This window comes from Leptodactylus fuscus, chromosome 10, assembly GCF_031893055.1.
Source record: "Leptodactylus fuscus isolate aLepFus1 chromosome 10, aLepFus1.hap2, whole genome shotgun sequence".
NCBI classification, from domain to species: Eukaryota; Metazoa; Chordata; class Amphibia; order Anura; family Leptodactylidae; genus Leptodactylus; species Leptodactylus fuscus.
Genome location: NC_134274.1, coordinates 32,337,900 through 32,356,822, shown reverse-complemented (window position 1 = coordinate 32,356,822; position 18,923 = coordinate 32,337,900). Strand labels below are relative to the sequence as shown.

At 40.1% G+C, this 18,923-nt stretch overlaps 1 protein-coding gene across 1 annotated transcript; it reads right to left on the bottom strand.

The window, feature by feature from the left end:
* Nucleotides 1-466: 466 nt before the first annotated feature.
* On the bottom strand, nucleotides 467-14,384 carry LOC142182800 (lysosomal acid lipase/cholesteryl ester hydrolase-like). Its single transcript, XM_075257546.1, has 9 exons — nucleotides 14,266-14,384; nucleotides 12,159-12,273; nucleotides 9,473-9,671; nucleotides 7,982-8,091; nucleotides 7,564-7,700; nucleotides 5,976-6,122; nucleotides 4,981-5,052; nucleotides 3,870-3,938; nucleotides 467-776 (listed from the first exon to the last, which is right to left on the bottom strand). The coding sequence occupies exons 1-9, from the start codon at nucleotides 14,380-14,382 to the stop codon at nucleotides 543-545; spliced, it is 1,200 nt and encodes a 399-aa protein (XP_075113647.1). The 5' UTR covers nucleotides 14,383-14,384; the 3' UTR covers nucleotides 467-542.
* Between the last annotated feature and the right edge of the window lie 4,539 nt (nucleotides 14,385-18,923).

Below are 18,923 nucleotides of genomic sequence, written 5' to 3'. Positions count from 1 at the left end.
ATAAGTATCAAAACACTTATAACATATGGGATCCATATAACATATGGGATCTCATGCACACTCCATAAGCCTGCACAGTGGCCCTGATTTACTATGGTGGATATGACTAGACATTGGTATAAACATGGCACAGTGCGGTGCATCTAGGTTAGGTTAGAATTTTTCAGCATTTGGGTATGGATTCTTGTAAAAATGGGGTATGGTTTAAAAGCACCAAAATAGTGTCAACATTTTTTGGCACAAAGTCAGGATGTATCAGGACACAGCCCAATGACAAGCAGAAAGGTAACTTCTTTTTGTCAATTTATACATTTCCAAGAGAAACCACACAAAGTAGAGTTCAGGCACTCTGCACAAAATACTTGCCAATTCTGCATCGTGTGACTGCTCTGTAGTGCCCTGCTTGGGCAAACAGGTTGGTGGTAATTCAGTGCAGAGAGCCTTCCCGGGAAGTGACCACCCCATGATACTTATCATATTACAAGGGGGTTCCAGCTTCTTTTCATGGGTCATGTAAATTTCTTACATATGTAATGGATAGTTCACGCATGCTTCTTCAGGACGTCAAGGATTTTTGTGTACAACTTTTGTGGAGCATCGAGACCCCATATGAAATCTAGATGTTGCCATTTTGGTATCTCTTCTTTATGGACCAAATTACTGATTTTAGTGATCAATGACTTAACATCCAGTTTGTCGGCAAGCCAGTCATGCTCTCCACTCCAGATTGCCGTGGGGACCTTCATGTTTGTCACATCATATAATGGGGGAGTGCTCTGGAAAAAAAATTGAGAACAAAAAATAGTCAGTAAAAACCTGTCCACTCTAGCCCTCTGACACAGTCATATGGGTGTACACCAGAGCTGCTATTTAAAGATGGCGGCTCTCCAATCTTCCCTATTGACACTATGAACCTGCATCTTGCTCTGCATGAGTTACATGTACCTACTACTAACAAACCCCTGACAAATAATATATTACTACCTCGGGAATAAGTATTATATGTGGCACTTCATTTACACAGTGACGCTGTGGAATACAGTCCTATGAAAAAGTTTGGGCACCTCTATTAATCTTAATCATTTTTAGTTCTAAATATTTTGGTGTTTGCAGCAGCCATTTCAGTTTGATATATCTAATAACTGATGGACACAGTAATATTTCAGGATTGAAATGAGGTTTATTGTACTAACAGAAAATGCGCAATATGCATTAAACCAAAATTTGACCGGTGCAAAAGTATGGGCACCTCAACAGAAAAGTGACATTAATATTTAGTAGATCCTCCTTTTGCAAAGATAACAGCCTCTAGTCGCCTCCTGTAGCTTTTAATCAGTTCCTGGATCCTGGATAAAGGTATTTTGGACAAACAATTCAAGTTCAGTTAAGTTAGATGGTCGCCGAGCATGGACAGCCCGCTTCAAATCATCCCACAGATGTTCAATGATATTCAGGTCTGGGGACTGGGATGGCCATTCCAGAACATTGTAATTGTTCCTCTGCATGAATGCCTGAGGATTTGGAGCGGTGTTTTGGATCATTGTCTTGCTGAAATATCCATCCCCGGCGTAACTTCAACTTCGTCACTGATTCTTGAACATTATTCTCAAGAATCTGCTGATACTGAGTGGAATCCATGCGACCCTCAACTTTAACAAGATTCCCGATGCCGGCATTGGCCACATAGCCCCAAAGCATGATGGAACCTCCACCAAATTTTACAGTGGGTAGCATGTGTTTTTCTTGGAATGCTGTTTCTTTTTGGACGCCATGCATAACGCCTTTTTTTATAACCAAACAACTCAATTTTTGTTTCCAAAATGAAGCTGCCTTGTCCAAATGTGCTTTTTCATACCTCAGGCAACTCTATTTGTGGCGTACGTGCAGAAACGGCTTCTTTCTCATCACTCTCCCATACAGCTTCTATTTGTGCAAAGTGCGCTGTATAGTTGACCGATGCACAGTGACACCATCTGCAGCAAGATGATGCTGCAGCTCTTTGGAGGTGGTCTGTGGATTGTCCTTGACTGTTCTCACCATTCTTCTTCTCTGCCTTTCTGATATTTTTCTTGGCCTGCCACTTCTGGGCTTAACAAGAACTGTCCCTGTGGCCTTCCATTTCCTTACTATGTTCCTCACAGTGGAAACTGACAGGTTAAATCTCTGAGACAACGTTTTGTATCCTTCCCCTGAACAACTATGTTGAACAATCTTTGTTTTCAGATCATTTGAGAGCGGGCTGTCCATGTTCGGCGACCATCAAACTTAACTGAACTTGAATTGTTTTGTAGAAAGAAATGGTCCAAAATACCTTCATCCAGGATCCAGGAACTGATTAAAAGCTACAGGAAGTGACTAGAGGCTGTTATCTTTGCAAAAGGAGGATGTACTAAATATTAATGTCACTTTTCTGTTGAGGTGCCCATATTTTTGCACCGGTCAAATTTTGGTTTAATGCATATTGCGCATTTTCTGTTAGTACAATAAACCTCATTTCAATCCTGAAATATTACTGTGTCCATCAGTTATTAGATATATCAAACTGAAATGGCTGTTGCAAACACCAAAATATTTAGAACTAAAAATGATTAAGATTAATAGGGGTGCCCAAACTTTTTCATAGGACTGTAGATCTTAATCTTGGTATTGGATAGTCTGGGTACCAGAATCTGAAATCTGCACCAGTCAGGGGCCACAACCAGCGATGGCTATGACAGGTGATCGCTGATGGTTTCAGAAGCAATCAGTTGATCAGAGGTACATCCTTATTACAAAAAGTTTTAGAACTTTAGGGCTTAGGCCCCACATAGCCAAACGCAGCTGGAAAAAAAAACTGCAGAAAAAAACGCACTATTTTTCAGTGAGTTTTGGCTACGATTTTCTGCTTTTTTTCCTACACCTATTAAATCCAAAGCTAAAATTTGCATGCCATGTTTTTCAAAAACCATGCATTTTTGAGACAATAGCTTTTCTGCAGCGTTTTTTTTTTGTTTTTTTTTTCTTTTTCCGCAATGGTTGGATGGGAGTAGCCAGAATCTCATTTACTATGCTGGTACTGTAAAATGCAGCGTTTTTCCGGCTGTTTATTCCCATTGTGGGGCCTTAGCCTAAAGAGATTGCTCAGGATTAAAAAAAAAAACAAGGCTGCTTTCTTCTAGGGACAGTGCAGCTCTTGTGTCTGGTCCCAGGTTGTGTCTGGTATTATACTTCTGCTTCACTGAAGTGAATGGGGCTGAACTACAATACCAACAGTGCTTAAATTGGGCTGGAACCCAGTTTCGGCATAATTACAAACTGTCTTTCAGTGTTCTGGTATAAAGCCAGGATTGGTGAGTAAGGCGGGCCCTTGAACCCCTCAAACACCTCAATCCTTATACCCGGGGGTCTTTTCAGACCCCCGAGTATATTGATCGGAGAGCCACGAGAAGTGAAGGAACATAAAAACACTGTTGCTTACCTCTTCTGGCTCTTGAAGGCTTTTGGCCTACTTGGTGACGTCACATGGGCCGCGCTTGCATCCTTATGCACCGCAACGCAAGCCCGGCTCAAGTGACGTCTCTTCCATCTGTGAAGATGGCCGACATCGGTCGAGAGTGCCCAGGAGCCCAGGAGAGGTAAATAACATTGTTTTCTATGTTTGTATTCTTCCCCTAGGTCTTCGATTATTATACTCTGGGGTCTGAAAAGAGTTCCCGCTAAAATTCCAGAGTTCCCTCTAACATTTTTCCCAATTTAAGCACTGAATACCAAAGACATTTTTTTTTTTTTGTAGACAAATGGGAGACAGCAGCCATGTTTTTCTAATCTTCTATAAGTCCATTAGTATAAGCTTTGCCTCTCTAAAAGTAAATACACAAAGTGAGTGTTACCTGGTTATAATGCTTCTTATTGCCCTCACAGCCATAGTCAAAAGCCTGTAGCTTCCCAGTGTGGACAGCCTAAGTAATAAGACAGACATGTCACTTTCTATTACATAGATCCGAGGTGCAAATATAATAAAACATTTCTCCAAATTCTGAATTATTTCTGAATAAATGTAGCTCAATATATACAGTGCTATAAACTCATGTGCCTTGCCATATATTTCCTGCCATTTCTGCCTCACCATTGCCTTCATTGTAATCTTGTAACCTTTAAAAACTAGGCCGTAACTATCGCCATAGCTGCCTGTATGAGGCCGCCACCTTGGGTAGCCAGGACAACCCCCTTGCTGATATGTTTTTCTTAAATAAGCCGTTACCAGTTTTCACTTAACTGTTCCTGTTACTGTCCACGGTTGCCTACACTTTTGTCCAGGGGGTGCCACATATTAGATCCTAATGCTGAAAAGTGTCAGAATCCGACCTCCAGGATTTAAGCAGAAGGTCTAAGATGAAGTGACCGTAGACAGGAGCCGGTAAGTGAAAATCATCCGTTACCCTCTTAAGTAATCCTAGGTAACCGCTAAAATACCACTGTGGGGGCTGTATACACAGAAACTAACTTTATTAGGGCCTGTTTACAGGGGTGTGCACTGTATGAGAGCCTGTATACAAGTCTCCATGGAAGGGGTGGGGGACCATGTAACTATTGTATATAGAACCTCCTATTCTCACAAGTTGTTTAGTAATCTGAATTCTAGAATAAATCCTATCAGCTTTCCATGCATTAATCTCCCGATATGCTTGTACTAGACTGGACACAACAGCCAATCAGAAGAGGGGGTAGGATATCAGCAGAGTGAACCAATGAGGAGACAGGAGGTGTGTCTTAGGCTACCTCAGACTCCCTGTAGGCAGTGGAGCTAAGCTGTAGTCACCGATCACAGGGTATACATTGAATGTACTGTACACTGTAGACACAATGTGAAGTATATACAGTAAATTATTTTCTGGACACTTTCACTTAGCTAATGGTGAAATCTTCATTTTTAAAGCATTTTGTCACATTCAATTATTAAATAAATCTATGAGTCGGATTGTAACCGGCATTATACTGTACCTGTAACCAGTGTATCATATTTTGCACAGATGTTCCAGCAGGACAAAATGAAGTGTATACATGGACACGGGTCTAAAAGATAGAGGTAAACAACAGAAGTTAACTACAATCTATGAACGATTCATAAATGAGTAAAACTGAAGTCCTATTCAGCCTCAGTGTCTAGCCATTCGCCATGTCTGCTCAGATGCTCATGTCAAGCTCGCCTGCCCTACAGAGTATCCCGGCAGAGAGTCTTCCTGTCTACACGGTGGAGCCTGCCAATAACCCTGCCCCATATGACCAAACCCTGCCCCCATCCCAACCCTACCCGGCCACGGAAAAATGGTCTTGCTTGAAGCCGGTCCCTGGTGCAAAAAAGGTTAGGGACCAGTGCTATATACAGTAGCACTATAAGATCTCATGCACACAGCTGAGCCATGTGTAAAGAAGTTCCCTGCAGCACTCCATACTAAATCAGCTGCCACATCTCTGAAATATTCTCCCCTACAATCATGGGAGACTGACTCTTCTGCAATATAGCATGCAATGGGACATGCAATGACTCGTATGGAATCCAACAAAAAAATAACTGTGCTCCTCCATTTGAAATCAGGGCCCCATGCACCTCCATTATGACTCCAGCAATGCAGAGCTGGAGATTTCCTTCTTGATTCTTCTTGATCCCAGATTTAGAGCCCACCATGGCAGTCACATGTCTGACAATGGAGTCCAACTAAAATTCTGTGCAAGAGCAAACAGGAGAACTTTGGAAGCCGCTACATATACTATATGAATGGACAACGCAAAGTGACTTAAAAATATGCCAAAAACAGTAAAGCAAAGGCTGCTGCTTACTGATATTGAATGTAATATCTGAACATGATCCTAATATTTTTCACAGCCAAAAACTAAAGGACTCTTGTGACTCTAGAGAGGCAAATCTAAGTAGGCAAAGTATTTTTAGAAATGTGTCTCCATTCTCCTTACACAATGAGTTGACATGTTGAACTTACCATATTTAGGTTCCGTTCATTAAATCCACAAAGGAGAAAAAAAAAGTTGCCGCATAATTCTTCCGTTATAATATGGTTGCAAAATTTTCTGGAAAGTAACCTAGTAAATTTTGATTGTGGCAAGAATAGCTTATCACCGAAAATTTCCTAAAAAGGAAAATGAGAAAAAAAAAATTATAGTTAAAGGGATTGCTCATCAAAGAAAAAAAATTAATACAGGCTAAGAATGGGTTAAAAGACACAAAAGAAACATTAGACACCAGGTCCCCTACTAGTCTCTTCTTCTTGATTCTTCTCAACACAGAAGATACGGGAGCTCAGCCCATCAATGGCTGCAATGGTAACCAGCAGGGACCCAGAAAGAATTGGAAAGAGAGCAGCAGGGAATAAGCAATGTGGGTTTAGCTTCTTTTATTAATTCTAATTTTTTGCCCAATAGACAATGCCTTTAATTGTTGGCTTCCAAATAGCAATACTATATTTGTTGCATATCAGTTAAATTAGTTATTCACATAATACATTATACACTATATAGCCCAAAAATTGTGGTCACCTGTCCCTTACTGTATTCAGGTGGTATAGGCACATAGTCAAACATAGTACTGCCATAGGAGTCATGGTACTGCACCGCAGATGTGTTATGACTAGAAATGGGCGAATCGTTGAAGATTTATGTTGGCCTTGGGTGGTCCGGCCCAAAGATTTGTTTCAGGATGAATAAGTGTGTTGCGAACTGGAAGTGAAATTATTATATTAGATATAAGTGGAGGCCCGAGGTAAGATGTGGAAACATAAACTATTATACTTACCTCCTTCGGGGTCCTCTTCAATACTCCTGGATAATGTCATGTACTCCGTGGTCACCACTAAGACCTGTGATGGTTTAATGCAACCCTTGGATGCATGATGTCATCCAAGGGGCTAGAAAGGACCTGGAGGGACCATTGGATGCTGCAAGGATGCCCACGAAAAGTAAGGGAAGGTATACCTGTTTTTATGTTTATATACCTCCCTTGTCTTCATTTATTATACTCTGAGGTCTGAAGAGATCACCATGAAGCATGGTCACTTAAAGAGGCTGTGCCATGAGAAGTATTTATTCTTTATCCATAGGATAGAGGACGAATACCCGAATGGTGGGGATCATACCAATAAGACCTGAGAACAGTGGCGGAAGTCCGTTCCTCTCACTGCACATTCATCCTGACCACAGCCGGGGTGAATGTAGGTGTGACTGGTGGTCTATGGTGTTCCCATCAACGGGAGTCCCAGAGATAGCCAAAGTATTGGACTACATATTGGTGGCATAACCCCTTTAATGGCCTCTTACGTAAGCCAATCAGATTAATCAATATCTGTAGGAACATTCCTGAATAGAGGCCCAGATAAGAAGTCATGAATTCCACCAACAATCAACTCATATTTCACCTGTGTGCATCTTTTTTGGGGGCCAAAAAATTTACATAGCCTATGGCTACAATCTGTACCTCCTGCCCTGACTCTATAACCTTTCATTGGCTAATTATTTGGTTGTAATAGGAATATTCTTGTGTGTGGACCCCGTTAGCAATCTCATAGATTCCTGTACCTTTATTAAACAAGCTGGTATATATCTGGCAAATGCAGTTGGACCAATAGGATGTTGAACAGTCGCCACAGGGGCAAGAGCAAAAAATACTTTAATTTTTTTTGCCAGTTCAGGAATGGTGGAAAATGCAATGAACCCTGTAACGGCAGAATAAAAAGACCTGCATTAGGAAAAATAGGTTACAATATTTTGTACTATTCTTTTTTGTTTTTTTCCAAGATATTAATTTCTTAAAGGAAATGTGTTATCAGAAAATGAGCAATTACCTAAATCAAGTTTTATAAGATTGTATAGAATTTTATATGTTATCTGTATGTAAAAATCCTAAAAACCTTGCAATACGAAATGGGTAACGGATACTTTACTTTATAATTCACTTTCAAATGGTCCTTCAAAAATAAAGATGAAATATTCTTACCTATTGTAGTCCCTTGCGAGTGTCCAATGTAATACAATTGTTCCTGGCCCGTTTTTTGTAAAATAAAATCTATAACGGCAGGAAGATCCTTCTTTGCCATTTCATCATAACTGGAAAGTAGATATACGGGTAGGGAGGGGGATGTGCTTGTTAGTCATAATTAATAATTAATAAATGACTTAAATAAACACTAAAACACAGAATAATAATATCATACTTATACATAATGTGGGGTAGTATTCTGCAGATTTAAAAGGATTTTCCAGAACAAATTGATGCTCCATTTTTAAGACCAGAAATCAGTTTTTGAAGGTGAAGGTCTAATGCTAAGACCCCCAAATATTAGCAAAATCAAGGTGGGCTGAGATGTAGTACCAGACATGGCCACAATGCTAAGTATGGATAATCATTGAAGAGGATACAGTGCTCACTGCAGCCATTACATACTAGGTTCATACCTGTGTCTCTGTATCCATTCTTCTAGGCCGGGGTGCCCAATACGTCGATCGTGATCTACCGGTCGAGGATGTATGGGATGCAGCCAGGGAACCTCAATGTCTGCTTGTTCACAGTGCAGGCTGAGAGTCGACTCTCAGCCTGCACTGTGAACAAGCACTCCGGACACTTGCAGGCCGGGCAGCAGCAGCTCCGGGGTATGTCGCGCTCCCCACTCTTAGGGATGGAGGGAGCCGGGGTGCTGCTTGTTCACAGCGCAGGCTGAAAGTCATCTCCGGACACTGGCAGGCGGGGTTGCCACAGCCCCAGCCTGCCAGTGTCCAGAGATAACTCTCAGCCTGCGCTGTGAACAAGCAGACACCGGGGATCCCTGGGCGGCCACAGAACGCCGCTGTGTCCTGCGCTCACGATCCGCCTGGCCCCACCCACATGTCCAGCCCCGCCCACAGACACGCCCCGCCCACAGGCCCGTCCACAAGAAGTGGGTAGTAGATCTTTTGCCTTGGTCAGTTTATAAAGTAGCTCACATGCTGAAAAAGTGTGAGCACCCCTGTTCTAGGCCATTACAGAACCAGAAGACCTAACAGGAATGGATCCTGGGGGAGCCCGCTCACTGTAATGACTCCATTATACATGGGTGTTTGTTATTTTTTTAAGCAGACATAATCGGACCCAAAAGTTGGCCTTGCAAGACTTATTTTTCCAGGATTTCTGCCGGAGACTCCGACACAGATGTGAACGTAGCCTTATTTTGCTGTTTGGTGGGTTCTGGGGTCACCTGTCCATTGATTACATCTTTACTAAGTAAAGGCCATGACTTTGTTTTTCTGAGATACCACTGGAAGGGTACGATCTTGGGGCTTTTGGCATGAATTGTAAGATTTAGACATAATTGTTGCCCATTGTAAACTAGATCCAGCATTTACAAAATATATAATATTTATAGGGTGTAAGAAAATCCATATATTATGTACATACTGGATGTGATTGTGAAACTACTGCTACCCATCTATCAGTCTATCAAAAATCGTGTACCTAAAAGCCCAGAATTCCCTTTCTGTAGGCGACAGAGTCTTGTGCTTCCGAGACCAAGTATTACCCCGACTGTTTCCCATCCACACGTCATAACCAGCATCTGCCAGGATGAAGCCCAGACTATCCTTTTCAAAGTTTGTGACCCAGTTGCTAGAATCTGCAAGCAGGCCATGTTGTAGAAATACCACTGGCTTAGGATCTAAAAAAAAACAAACAACAGTTATATAAAGAGTTATAATAGAACCTTGCACCACCTCCATTAATTTCATGTTTTAATAGCCACTATTCCACTGATTCTAGCTTAGTTGCATTTTTTTTTCTCTAGCCCCACCATTCCTGAGCAATCGGTGCTGTTAGTTTTGGTGTCTGATCTGTTACTTATGCTCTGTACTGACAGGTGGGTGGTGTCAGGCAGGAAAGGGGTGTGATTCAAAGCTCCAATCAGAGATGGGTAGTCTCAGAATCACACCCCTTGTCTGCTCCTGCCTGACACTTCTTCCTGACAGTACAGAGTTTAAATAGTATATCATGCACCAAAACAGCGTGTATTGCTTAGGGGCTAGAGAAAAAAATACAACTGTGCTGGAATCATTGGAGCAGCATCCATTAAGTTATGCATATTGCTGGCTTTAGTGATGGTGATTTAGATAACACATTAGCTCTTCTATTTACTTCTATTGACTACTACTACTGTTATTGGATTGTCTATATCACTGGAAACAGCGCAGTTATTGTCTTCAAGCATCACTTACCTGCTATATGTGACTATACTCTAAGGAGGATAATAATAAGTACATCTACCTCTCCTGCAATGAGTAACTTAGGTTCAAGCTGCTGCTCTGGTCTTATCCAACACCATTGAGGGTCTACTTGTTCATTTGTTTATGCAAGAAAATCAAGTTCTTCAAGTTCACCAAGATGTCTGTGCATGGCTGGATTCACATACAGTGAAAATACAGCGAAAGACCATCCCCTTATCCAGACCTGATTTCCTATGATAGTTTCTAAGTACCGCCATATATTACACATACTGGCCATGTACTTTAAGAAAATCCTTTCAAGTTGCTTTTGAGTGGCGAGATCTCTGGCCAGGGCCCCATGTGGCATAAATGGCGCAGCAATAAACGGAGTGTTCTACGGTCCCTGCAGATTGAATGGGATTCTGGCAAAGGTATTTCTGTACCATGTCAGAGGGATGCAAAATCAAACTAGACATATGTGAAACGGGCCATACAAGTGTATACACAGGAGTATATACACTGGAGTGCCACTAGCACAAAAAATAGGGTGCCTCAGTCCCAGAATATTTGTCCTGCGCCAAAATATCACAGATTTAGGATCCAGTTCCCCTCTGTTCACCCAAGATTATTGAGCCTGGCTACAGACAGCTCAGCCCGAATGCCAGAAGAGGTCTGTCACCTGCACCCCATAGTATGCAGTGGTGTTGAATAGATAATGGAAATAGTGAGCAACCTAAGATGTCAGTATGGCATTTGTGATTGGAAGAAGCAGTCATGGCGGTCTGGGCTGAATGTAGAGAGAGGAAACCTTTGAGTCAGTGAATGTAATAGGTATGTATTTTTCCAGTAACTGCATCTGATCAAAACTGTTGTCTATGACAGAAGGAAAGGCCGTGGAATCCATTACATATGCACTGGGGCTCGGGACAAAGATTTGGATCCATACCTGAGAATGATGGGAACTATAAGAGAAAACTGTTGCAATAAAAACATATTGTTACAACAGCCCTGAACACATTTTAAGCAAACAACTAAAAGTAGGTCATAGAAGATATAGAAAGAGACTTTTGTAAGAAGTTATATGCGCTATAATATATTGTTACTGTCAATGTAACTTCAAGTGCGAGGTATGCAGAGAAGTGTCATTGATATCATTAAGAGCTCTCGAGAGAATGACTCAGAACTGGAGAAGAAAAATGTTCCACCAAAAGAATTTTCAATGCATTGTCTGAATCAAATAAAAAATTCATGGAAATTGCAAAGAGTGTAATATATATATATATATATATATATATATATATATATATATATATATATATATATATATATAAATTCATTTTTATAATATATATATATATATATATATATATATATATATATATATATATATATATAAACTAATAACTAATTTACCATGTACAAGTCCTCCACGCTGGAGCTGGCAGTCCAGGCAGTGGTCATTGAAGGTCATTATTTGCAGTCAGGCCTACAACTTGCCTCTATGGTGACCTGTAGCCATGACTGCTGAGACCAGTTATTCCTGGTGCTCTGGGATAAAGGACTTGTACACACTAAGTTAATTCTTCTTTGAGCCTACATAAAAATTTTATTGGAGTCAAACCCATAAATCTGGGACTGCTTCTTCTACGTTCCCATTTGCATCTCAAGTTTTGCAACTTTTCTGCAGATGAGAGACTTGTAAGAAAAGTGAATGGGACTCCAAATAGGCCCCAGAGCAGCTGCATGGTTAAGATGGATCCTAACAAAAAATGCTTCCATGACATTTTTTTTTTTCAATATACATGCCATTTTTTTAATATTTCTGGTGAACAAGTAGATCACAACCTTAACTATAGAAGAATCTTATTAGATTAAATTATAATTTGCAGCATGTCACAGAAAGGCCATTATTGCTCTTAAGTAAAGTTGAAACAAGTAAAATATACCTCCCCAATGATGCCTAATGCCATGAGGTATTCGATTGACAGACAGGATGTAGCCATCATCAGTCAGCACCTCGTATTCCTCACTGGGATAGCCTCGGTAGTTGATTATTTGAGTCTAGAATATAAAACATACCGTTAGATAATGCTTATTATTAAATTTCTATTTGCTTTATTATCTAATGGGTGGAGGTAAGTGGATGTATCCTTGTATATGGATAGAGGTAAGTGGATGTATCCTTGTATATGGATGGAGATAAGTGGATGTATCCTTGTATATGGATAGAGGTAAGTGGATGTATCCTTGTATATGGATAGAGGTAAGTGGATGTATCCTTGTATATGGATGGAGATAAGTGGATGTATCCTTGTATATGGATGGAGGTAAGTGGATGTATCCTTGTATATGGATAGAGGTAAGTGGATGTATCCTTGTATATGGATGGAGGTAAGTGGATGTATCCTTGTATATGGATGGAGGTAAGTGGATGTATCCTTGTATATGGATGGAGGTAAGTGGATGTATCCTTGTATATGGATGGAGGTAAGTGGATGTATCCTTGTATATGGATAGAGGTAAGTGGATGTATCCTTGTATATGGATGGAGATAAGTGGATGTATCCTTGTATATGGATGGAGGCAAGTGGATGTATCCTTGTATATGGATAGAGGTAAGTGGATGTATCCTTGTATATGGATGGAGGTAAGTGGATGTATCCTTGTATATGAATGGAGGTAAGTGGATGTATCCTTGTATATGGATGGAGGTAAGTGGGTGTATCCTTGTATATGGATGGAGGTAAGTGGATGTATCCTTGTATATGAATGGAGGTAAGTGGATGTATCCTTGTATATGGATGGAGGTAAGTGGGTGTATCCTTGTATATGGGTGGAGGTAAGTGGATGTATCCTTGTATATGGATAGAGGTAAGTGGATGTATCCTTGTATATGGATGGAGGTAAGTGGATGTATCCTTGTATATGGATGGAGGTAAGTGGATGTATCCTTGTATATGGATGGAGGTAAGTGGGTGTATCCTTGTATATGGGTGGAGGTAAGTGGATGTATCCTTGTATATGGATAGAGGTAAGTGGATGTATCCTTGTATATGGATGGAGGTAAGTGGATGTATCCTTGTATATGGATGGAGGTAAGTGGATGTATCCTTGTATATGAATGGAGGTAAGTGGATGTATCCTTGTATATGGATGGAGGTAAGTGGATGTATTCTTGTATATGGACGTATCCTTATTCCGTAGTTGCAACATTTGCCTATTTTTAAAGGGAACCTGTCAAGTGTGTTTTCACTATCATGGCCCCATCATGTGCAGGATAAAGTAATTTCCTTTCTATAACACTAGGCTTACACCTGCGCTTGGGTTTCTTTTCTTTGAGTCTGCTTGGGGACCCGGAAGACGAAAACTTAATGTGTCTAAAAAGTGGTAACCCAAGGAAACCTGCAGACCTCATAGATTATGATGGGGGTCCGCTGGGTTTCCGCCCAAGAAATGCATAGAGAAAAGTCCTGCTTGCGTTTTTCCAGCGGAATGGGGGCTGGAATTCCGGAACGGAAACCGAGCGCAGGTGTGAACCCATCTCCCTAGGAGCCCCCTCACTCCCTGATGTCACAGAAGTAATGCAGTGTACTGTACTAGAAATCACATAATACTAGGAATAAATACAATTAATATATTTAAGTGTTATAAAAAAGTAAAAAGAAAAATTCCACAAAAACTGACTTTCCCTATTAAAATGCATTTCAATCCAAAAACTTTTGTTTTTTATAAAAGCTGGTGAATTTGGTATTGATATTCTGTACTATAAAAATAACACAACATACAAAATAGAACTAAAAAGCAAAATCAGAATTGTTTTTGGTTCTATATGTCAGAAAATTCACTTATAACCAATAATGGTGCCAATAGAAAATCCAGTTCATCCCTCAAAATAAATTTAGTATGTACAGTCATCCTGCAATGGGTTATCTTTCCGCTTTAATATCTGAAATTTACAGTAACAATAGGAGCGAACTCCCATGTGTACAGATGGCCGGTAACAGAAACACAAGAAATCTTTGAAGAGTTATTAAGTAAGGAAGGAAATCTTACCACATTCATATACACTTCAGGGTCAGGAGAAAATTTAAGACACTGATTTTCATTATGGGCAAGCAATTGGCCAATGCATCCATGTATCATAAGGGTTAATGCAAACCAACTCCACATTTTTGGACTATTAGGGAAAAAAAAGACATCTTAATAACTCAATTATTATATAAAACGTACAGTTTATGATGCAGATGTTTGAGCAAAAACAAGTAACGGGTTAAAAAGTCATTGTGAATACGATGGGTTTCCTTCCTGCTGGATCCAATTCTAGTTTTAGGCTCAAAAAATTGAATCTCAAACTACGTCAGAAATGTTCTAACGTTCTACAAAAGCAGAAAAATGATTAAAAAAATAATACTAATAAGATAGACATATGCAATGTTCAACGAGAACTCACTTGTAAGCTATGACTGTATTAAAAGCAAAAAATTCAATCAAAATTTACTAAATAATAATAATAATAATAAAATAATATAAAAATGTCTGCAAGAAAATGATCTCCGAATCACTAAGTGAAGGACTTTTCACAGAAAGTAACACAAGTCATAAATAGGCAAAGAGAATCTTCATATAAAAACCCTATCTTGACACATCGAAATAAAAATACAATGTGAAATTATAAAATAGTATAAGATTATAAAAGTAGAGAATATATTAAAACAAAGCTATTAGGAAAAGTATAACAAGACTATATAGCAGGAGAGTCCATAGTAAAAGGCAATCCATTGACCGGAGGACACACCAATAGAATAAAGATCAGCAAGGAAGCAAGTATGAGTATACAGAACACAAGATATCATATATAGGGTAAACACAGTATATATCTGGATGGGAAACCCCATTACGAGATGGTTACATACCAGTGTTCAGGGCTCACTCCCAGGTCCCAGCAGTGTGCTCAGAAACTCTACTATGTGTCAGCACTTACAAGATGACACAACACATTCTCCAAAGTCTGCACACTTCTCCTTTTTCAAGTGGCAGAAGAGGAAAGTTCTGGCCTTGCCCACTAACTTCAGCGCTGCTATGAACACTGTACTATTTAGTTTTTATTGTCTAACTATGCCAGATAGTAGAGTGACATAAAATAGACAGCAATGGGATACCATGCACCTTGTTACTGTGTACATATAATGTTGGACTCTGTACACACTTACGTCATCACTCAGCAATGAAACCATAATATCTGTGAGCACCGATGGTATCAAGTATTCTCTCTACTAATCCCTGGGTTGCTACATGACAACTCTGCTGAGTTGGAGTATGTTCAGGCAGAACTCTTATTTTGGTGCATTTTCTATAGCAGAAGCCATGATACAGAACAGTATAAACTGGTAAAAAATATGGCAGATATCCAAGGCTGAGCCTCTAATTTCCACTATAAATTTCCGGCTTGTATTTATACAGTGTGAACATGCCCTGATAGGGTCATTGTATGATGCCATTCAGAGTAGTTGGAGGCCCTATCTTGGCTCTGACCACAAGTGTATATACACACTAACACTATCATCACCAGGGTATGCTAGGTTCCCACTAGCGTCGCCTCACTCTTGTTCGTGTCCATCGTAGGACCTGAACAATAGAGAGGTGGACCGCTAAAACAATTGTAAAACATGGAGTCTAACTGACCACATGGACTATAATAGGGTATGTTGGGGGTCTCCGCTGAAACCAGCGGAGTCCTTTGTGCAGGAATGTTTCTTCTGCCGATTTTTGGCAGCCATTGTGACGGAGTCCCCAATACAGCCTTAAGTGTCAGGTGCGTCAAGTAGAAGACAAAGAGGGAGTTCCAAAATGACCGTGTATAGGTAAATTCAAGTCTAGAACCATTTGGCCAAAAAGACTGGACAATACAGATCTAAGTACTTGGGCAAGATAAAAAATATACTGTTAGCTGCAGCAGGAAAAGGAAGGAAGTGCTCAACATACTGTATGTAACAAAGATAAAATGTTTATTGATAAATACAACAAAACAGGGGCCACAGACAGGTAGATAAAAGCAGCCATGTACTAAACCTTGGACATAGGTAGAATATACAGTCCATGGGGTGACATCACATACGAAGATCAAGGTAAGTGTGCACAGAAATCTGTATAGATACAGTACAGCAATCTAAGATGAAGGGGCCCCCATGGACTGTCTATTCTACCTATGTCCAAGGTTTAGTACATGGCTGCTTTTATCTACCTGTATCCCCTGTTTTGTTGTATTTATCAGTAAACATTCTTATCTTTGTTACATATGTTGAGCACTTGGTTGGGCGTGTATGATGTATCTAGACACTGGTTCTTAGCTCCCACATACTGTATGTCATGTCCACTTTTTTTGCCGTTTGTTAAATGCAGCAGTAGGTCTAAACTTGCACCAGATTTTGTACAATGGTTGATGTTGGATGTGGTATCTGATACATCTATAGACTGTTTAGTTTAGGTTTACAACCCTAGTAAATTACATCATTTGAGACAGAAATTCACACCAAAATTATAGTGAAATTAAGTACATTTTTTTGCAAATAAGTCATGCCCGATTTGCTGTGCCGCCATACCCACTTGTCTAGATGGACATCTCTACTCAGTACCACAAAAATAAATCTGCCCAATGGACTGAATTAAGCTCAATCATGCAATATAACTATTATACAAATCTTTTCAATATAACACTACATTAGGAGTGACTGTAACATGAAACAACAGTGTCAAATGGAGCAACAGTCACAATAGGATCCTTTTTTTGTGTGCATTTCAAGGGGTAGCATGAGGGGTGCATAGCCATAGCAAACCAAGTCCATGTCAGGCTATATTCACAAAGGGCAGATTTGCTCCAAGAATGTTTGGGATTCTCATCTGCATCTGATTGGGGGTTGCATAAATCCATTCACATGCAGAAAGAATAACCACATGTATGTACAGAAATAAATAGTAATGACACCACCACATAATAATACTCACATGGATGAACAGAGACAGCCTAGGAAGTGGATTACAGTAATCTTTTATCTGGAGGTAGTTATAATGTGATACGTCCCGTCTTCAGGTAGTTGTAATGCGATACACCCCGTCTGCAGGTAGTTGTAATGCGATACAGCCCGTCTTCAGGTAGTTGTAATGCGATACACCCCGTCTTCAGGTAGTTGTAATGTGATATGCCTTGTCTGGAGGTCGTCCTAATGTCATACGCCTAGTCTGGAGGTCATTATAAAGTGATACGCCCCTTCTGGAGGTAGTTGTAAAGTGATACGCCACGGCTTTTTCAATAATTCTGAGGAATCCCCAGTTTTGGTCAATCATTTGTGATCAGAGGTTCAATCTGCTTTCCTAGGAATAAGGGACATCATGCACTTTAACATGTCTGCTGGAGCTTCCCATGGACACAGCGGCCTGAATGAACCTCCTATGCATGCACCAGTCACCTTATCTGTGAAATTTGCTATCCTATATCTTGTATTTATAATATTATTTATCCTGAAGTGCCTTGAGCTATGACGACGGAAAATAAGCGTGCTAGCCTCCTTGATAAACTGCACAATAATATAAAAAAAATTGAATTGACCTTTACTTAACAAGGGTTTTATTACACCTGCACCATACTACAGTGAACCAGTCACATTTCACAATGATACCACAATTATGCTATAAGCAATTCATTAACCAGGATGCTAAGAGGTGGGACGAGGATGCACCATTGCAATCTGGGGTTAAAGGTCATCCAAGTGATAAAAGTTGTCTACATGAAAGATACTGTATACATAAAACTGGATATGTCTACAGTATTCAGAATTTTTGTTTACTTGTCTCTTTCAGACAATTCCAAGATGGCCAGGACAAGAAAGCAAAAAATCCATCATCAGAATAAGGATCAGGAAAAACACTGATCAGCCATAACAATATAAACCTTATATTATGTAGGTCCCCCTCATACCACCAAAAGCACTCTGGTCAGAGATGGCTGAACCTCCTGAGATTCATTCCAACAAATATTGTGAGGTTCAGCCATCTGATTTCTTTCGGGCCGAACTTGTTTGGCATGAACCAGAAGTACTATTTTTATTATTTGGGGTCTTTTAAGGCCACAGAGTATAACGGGTGAAGGCCAAGGCGAGGTAATAAATTGGTGACAGAAGTAGCACTGCCTAAAAGTGGCGGATTGTGTTAGTGCAATCCTCATACTGAGGCCTGGTTCACAAGTGTGTTCGGACCAATGCCGGTAATAGCAGCAGTGGAGGCTCCTTTGTCATAACAGGCCCATTTTCAGTAATAGCGGGACCAATACTGATAATATCAGCAGCTCCTTTGTGATAGCAGGATCAACAGCGGTAATAGCGGCAACTTTGTGATAGTCGGACCAATGCCGGTAATAGTTGCAGAGGTTCCACTATGTTCTATCCATGCATTTCAGAAGAGCCGCTGAATTCAATTATATAAATGGATGGAGCCGACTCTGGGAGAGGTGAGTACTGGTTTATGTTTATATCCCTGGTAACAGCAGTATTACATACAAATAATATGGACTGGACAACCCCTTTAAGTTCCAATGTCTGATATTTTTCTCTATAGGTAAAAGGAAACAGCGAGTAATATGAATCTGCAAATGCACAGTTGTCCTTTTATTATAGATGCCATAATACAATGTTTTTTCATGTTTTAATCTGACAACCCAA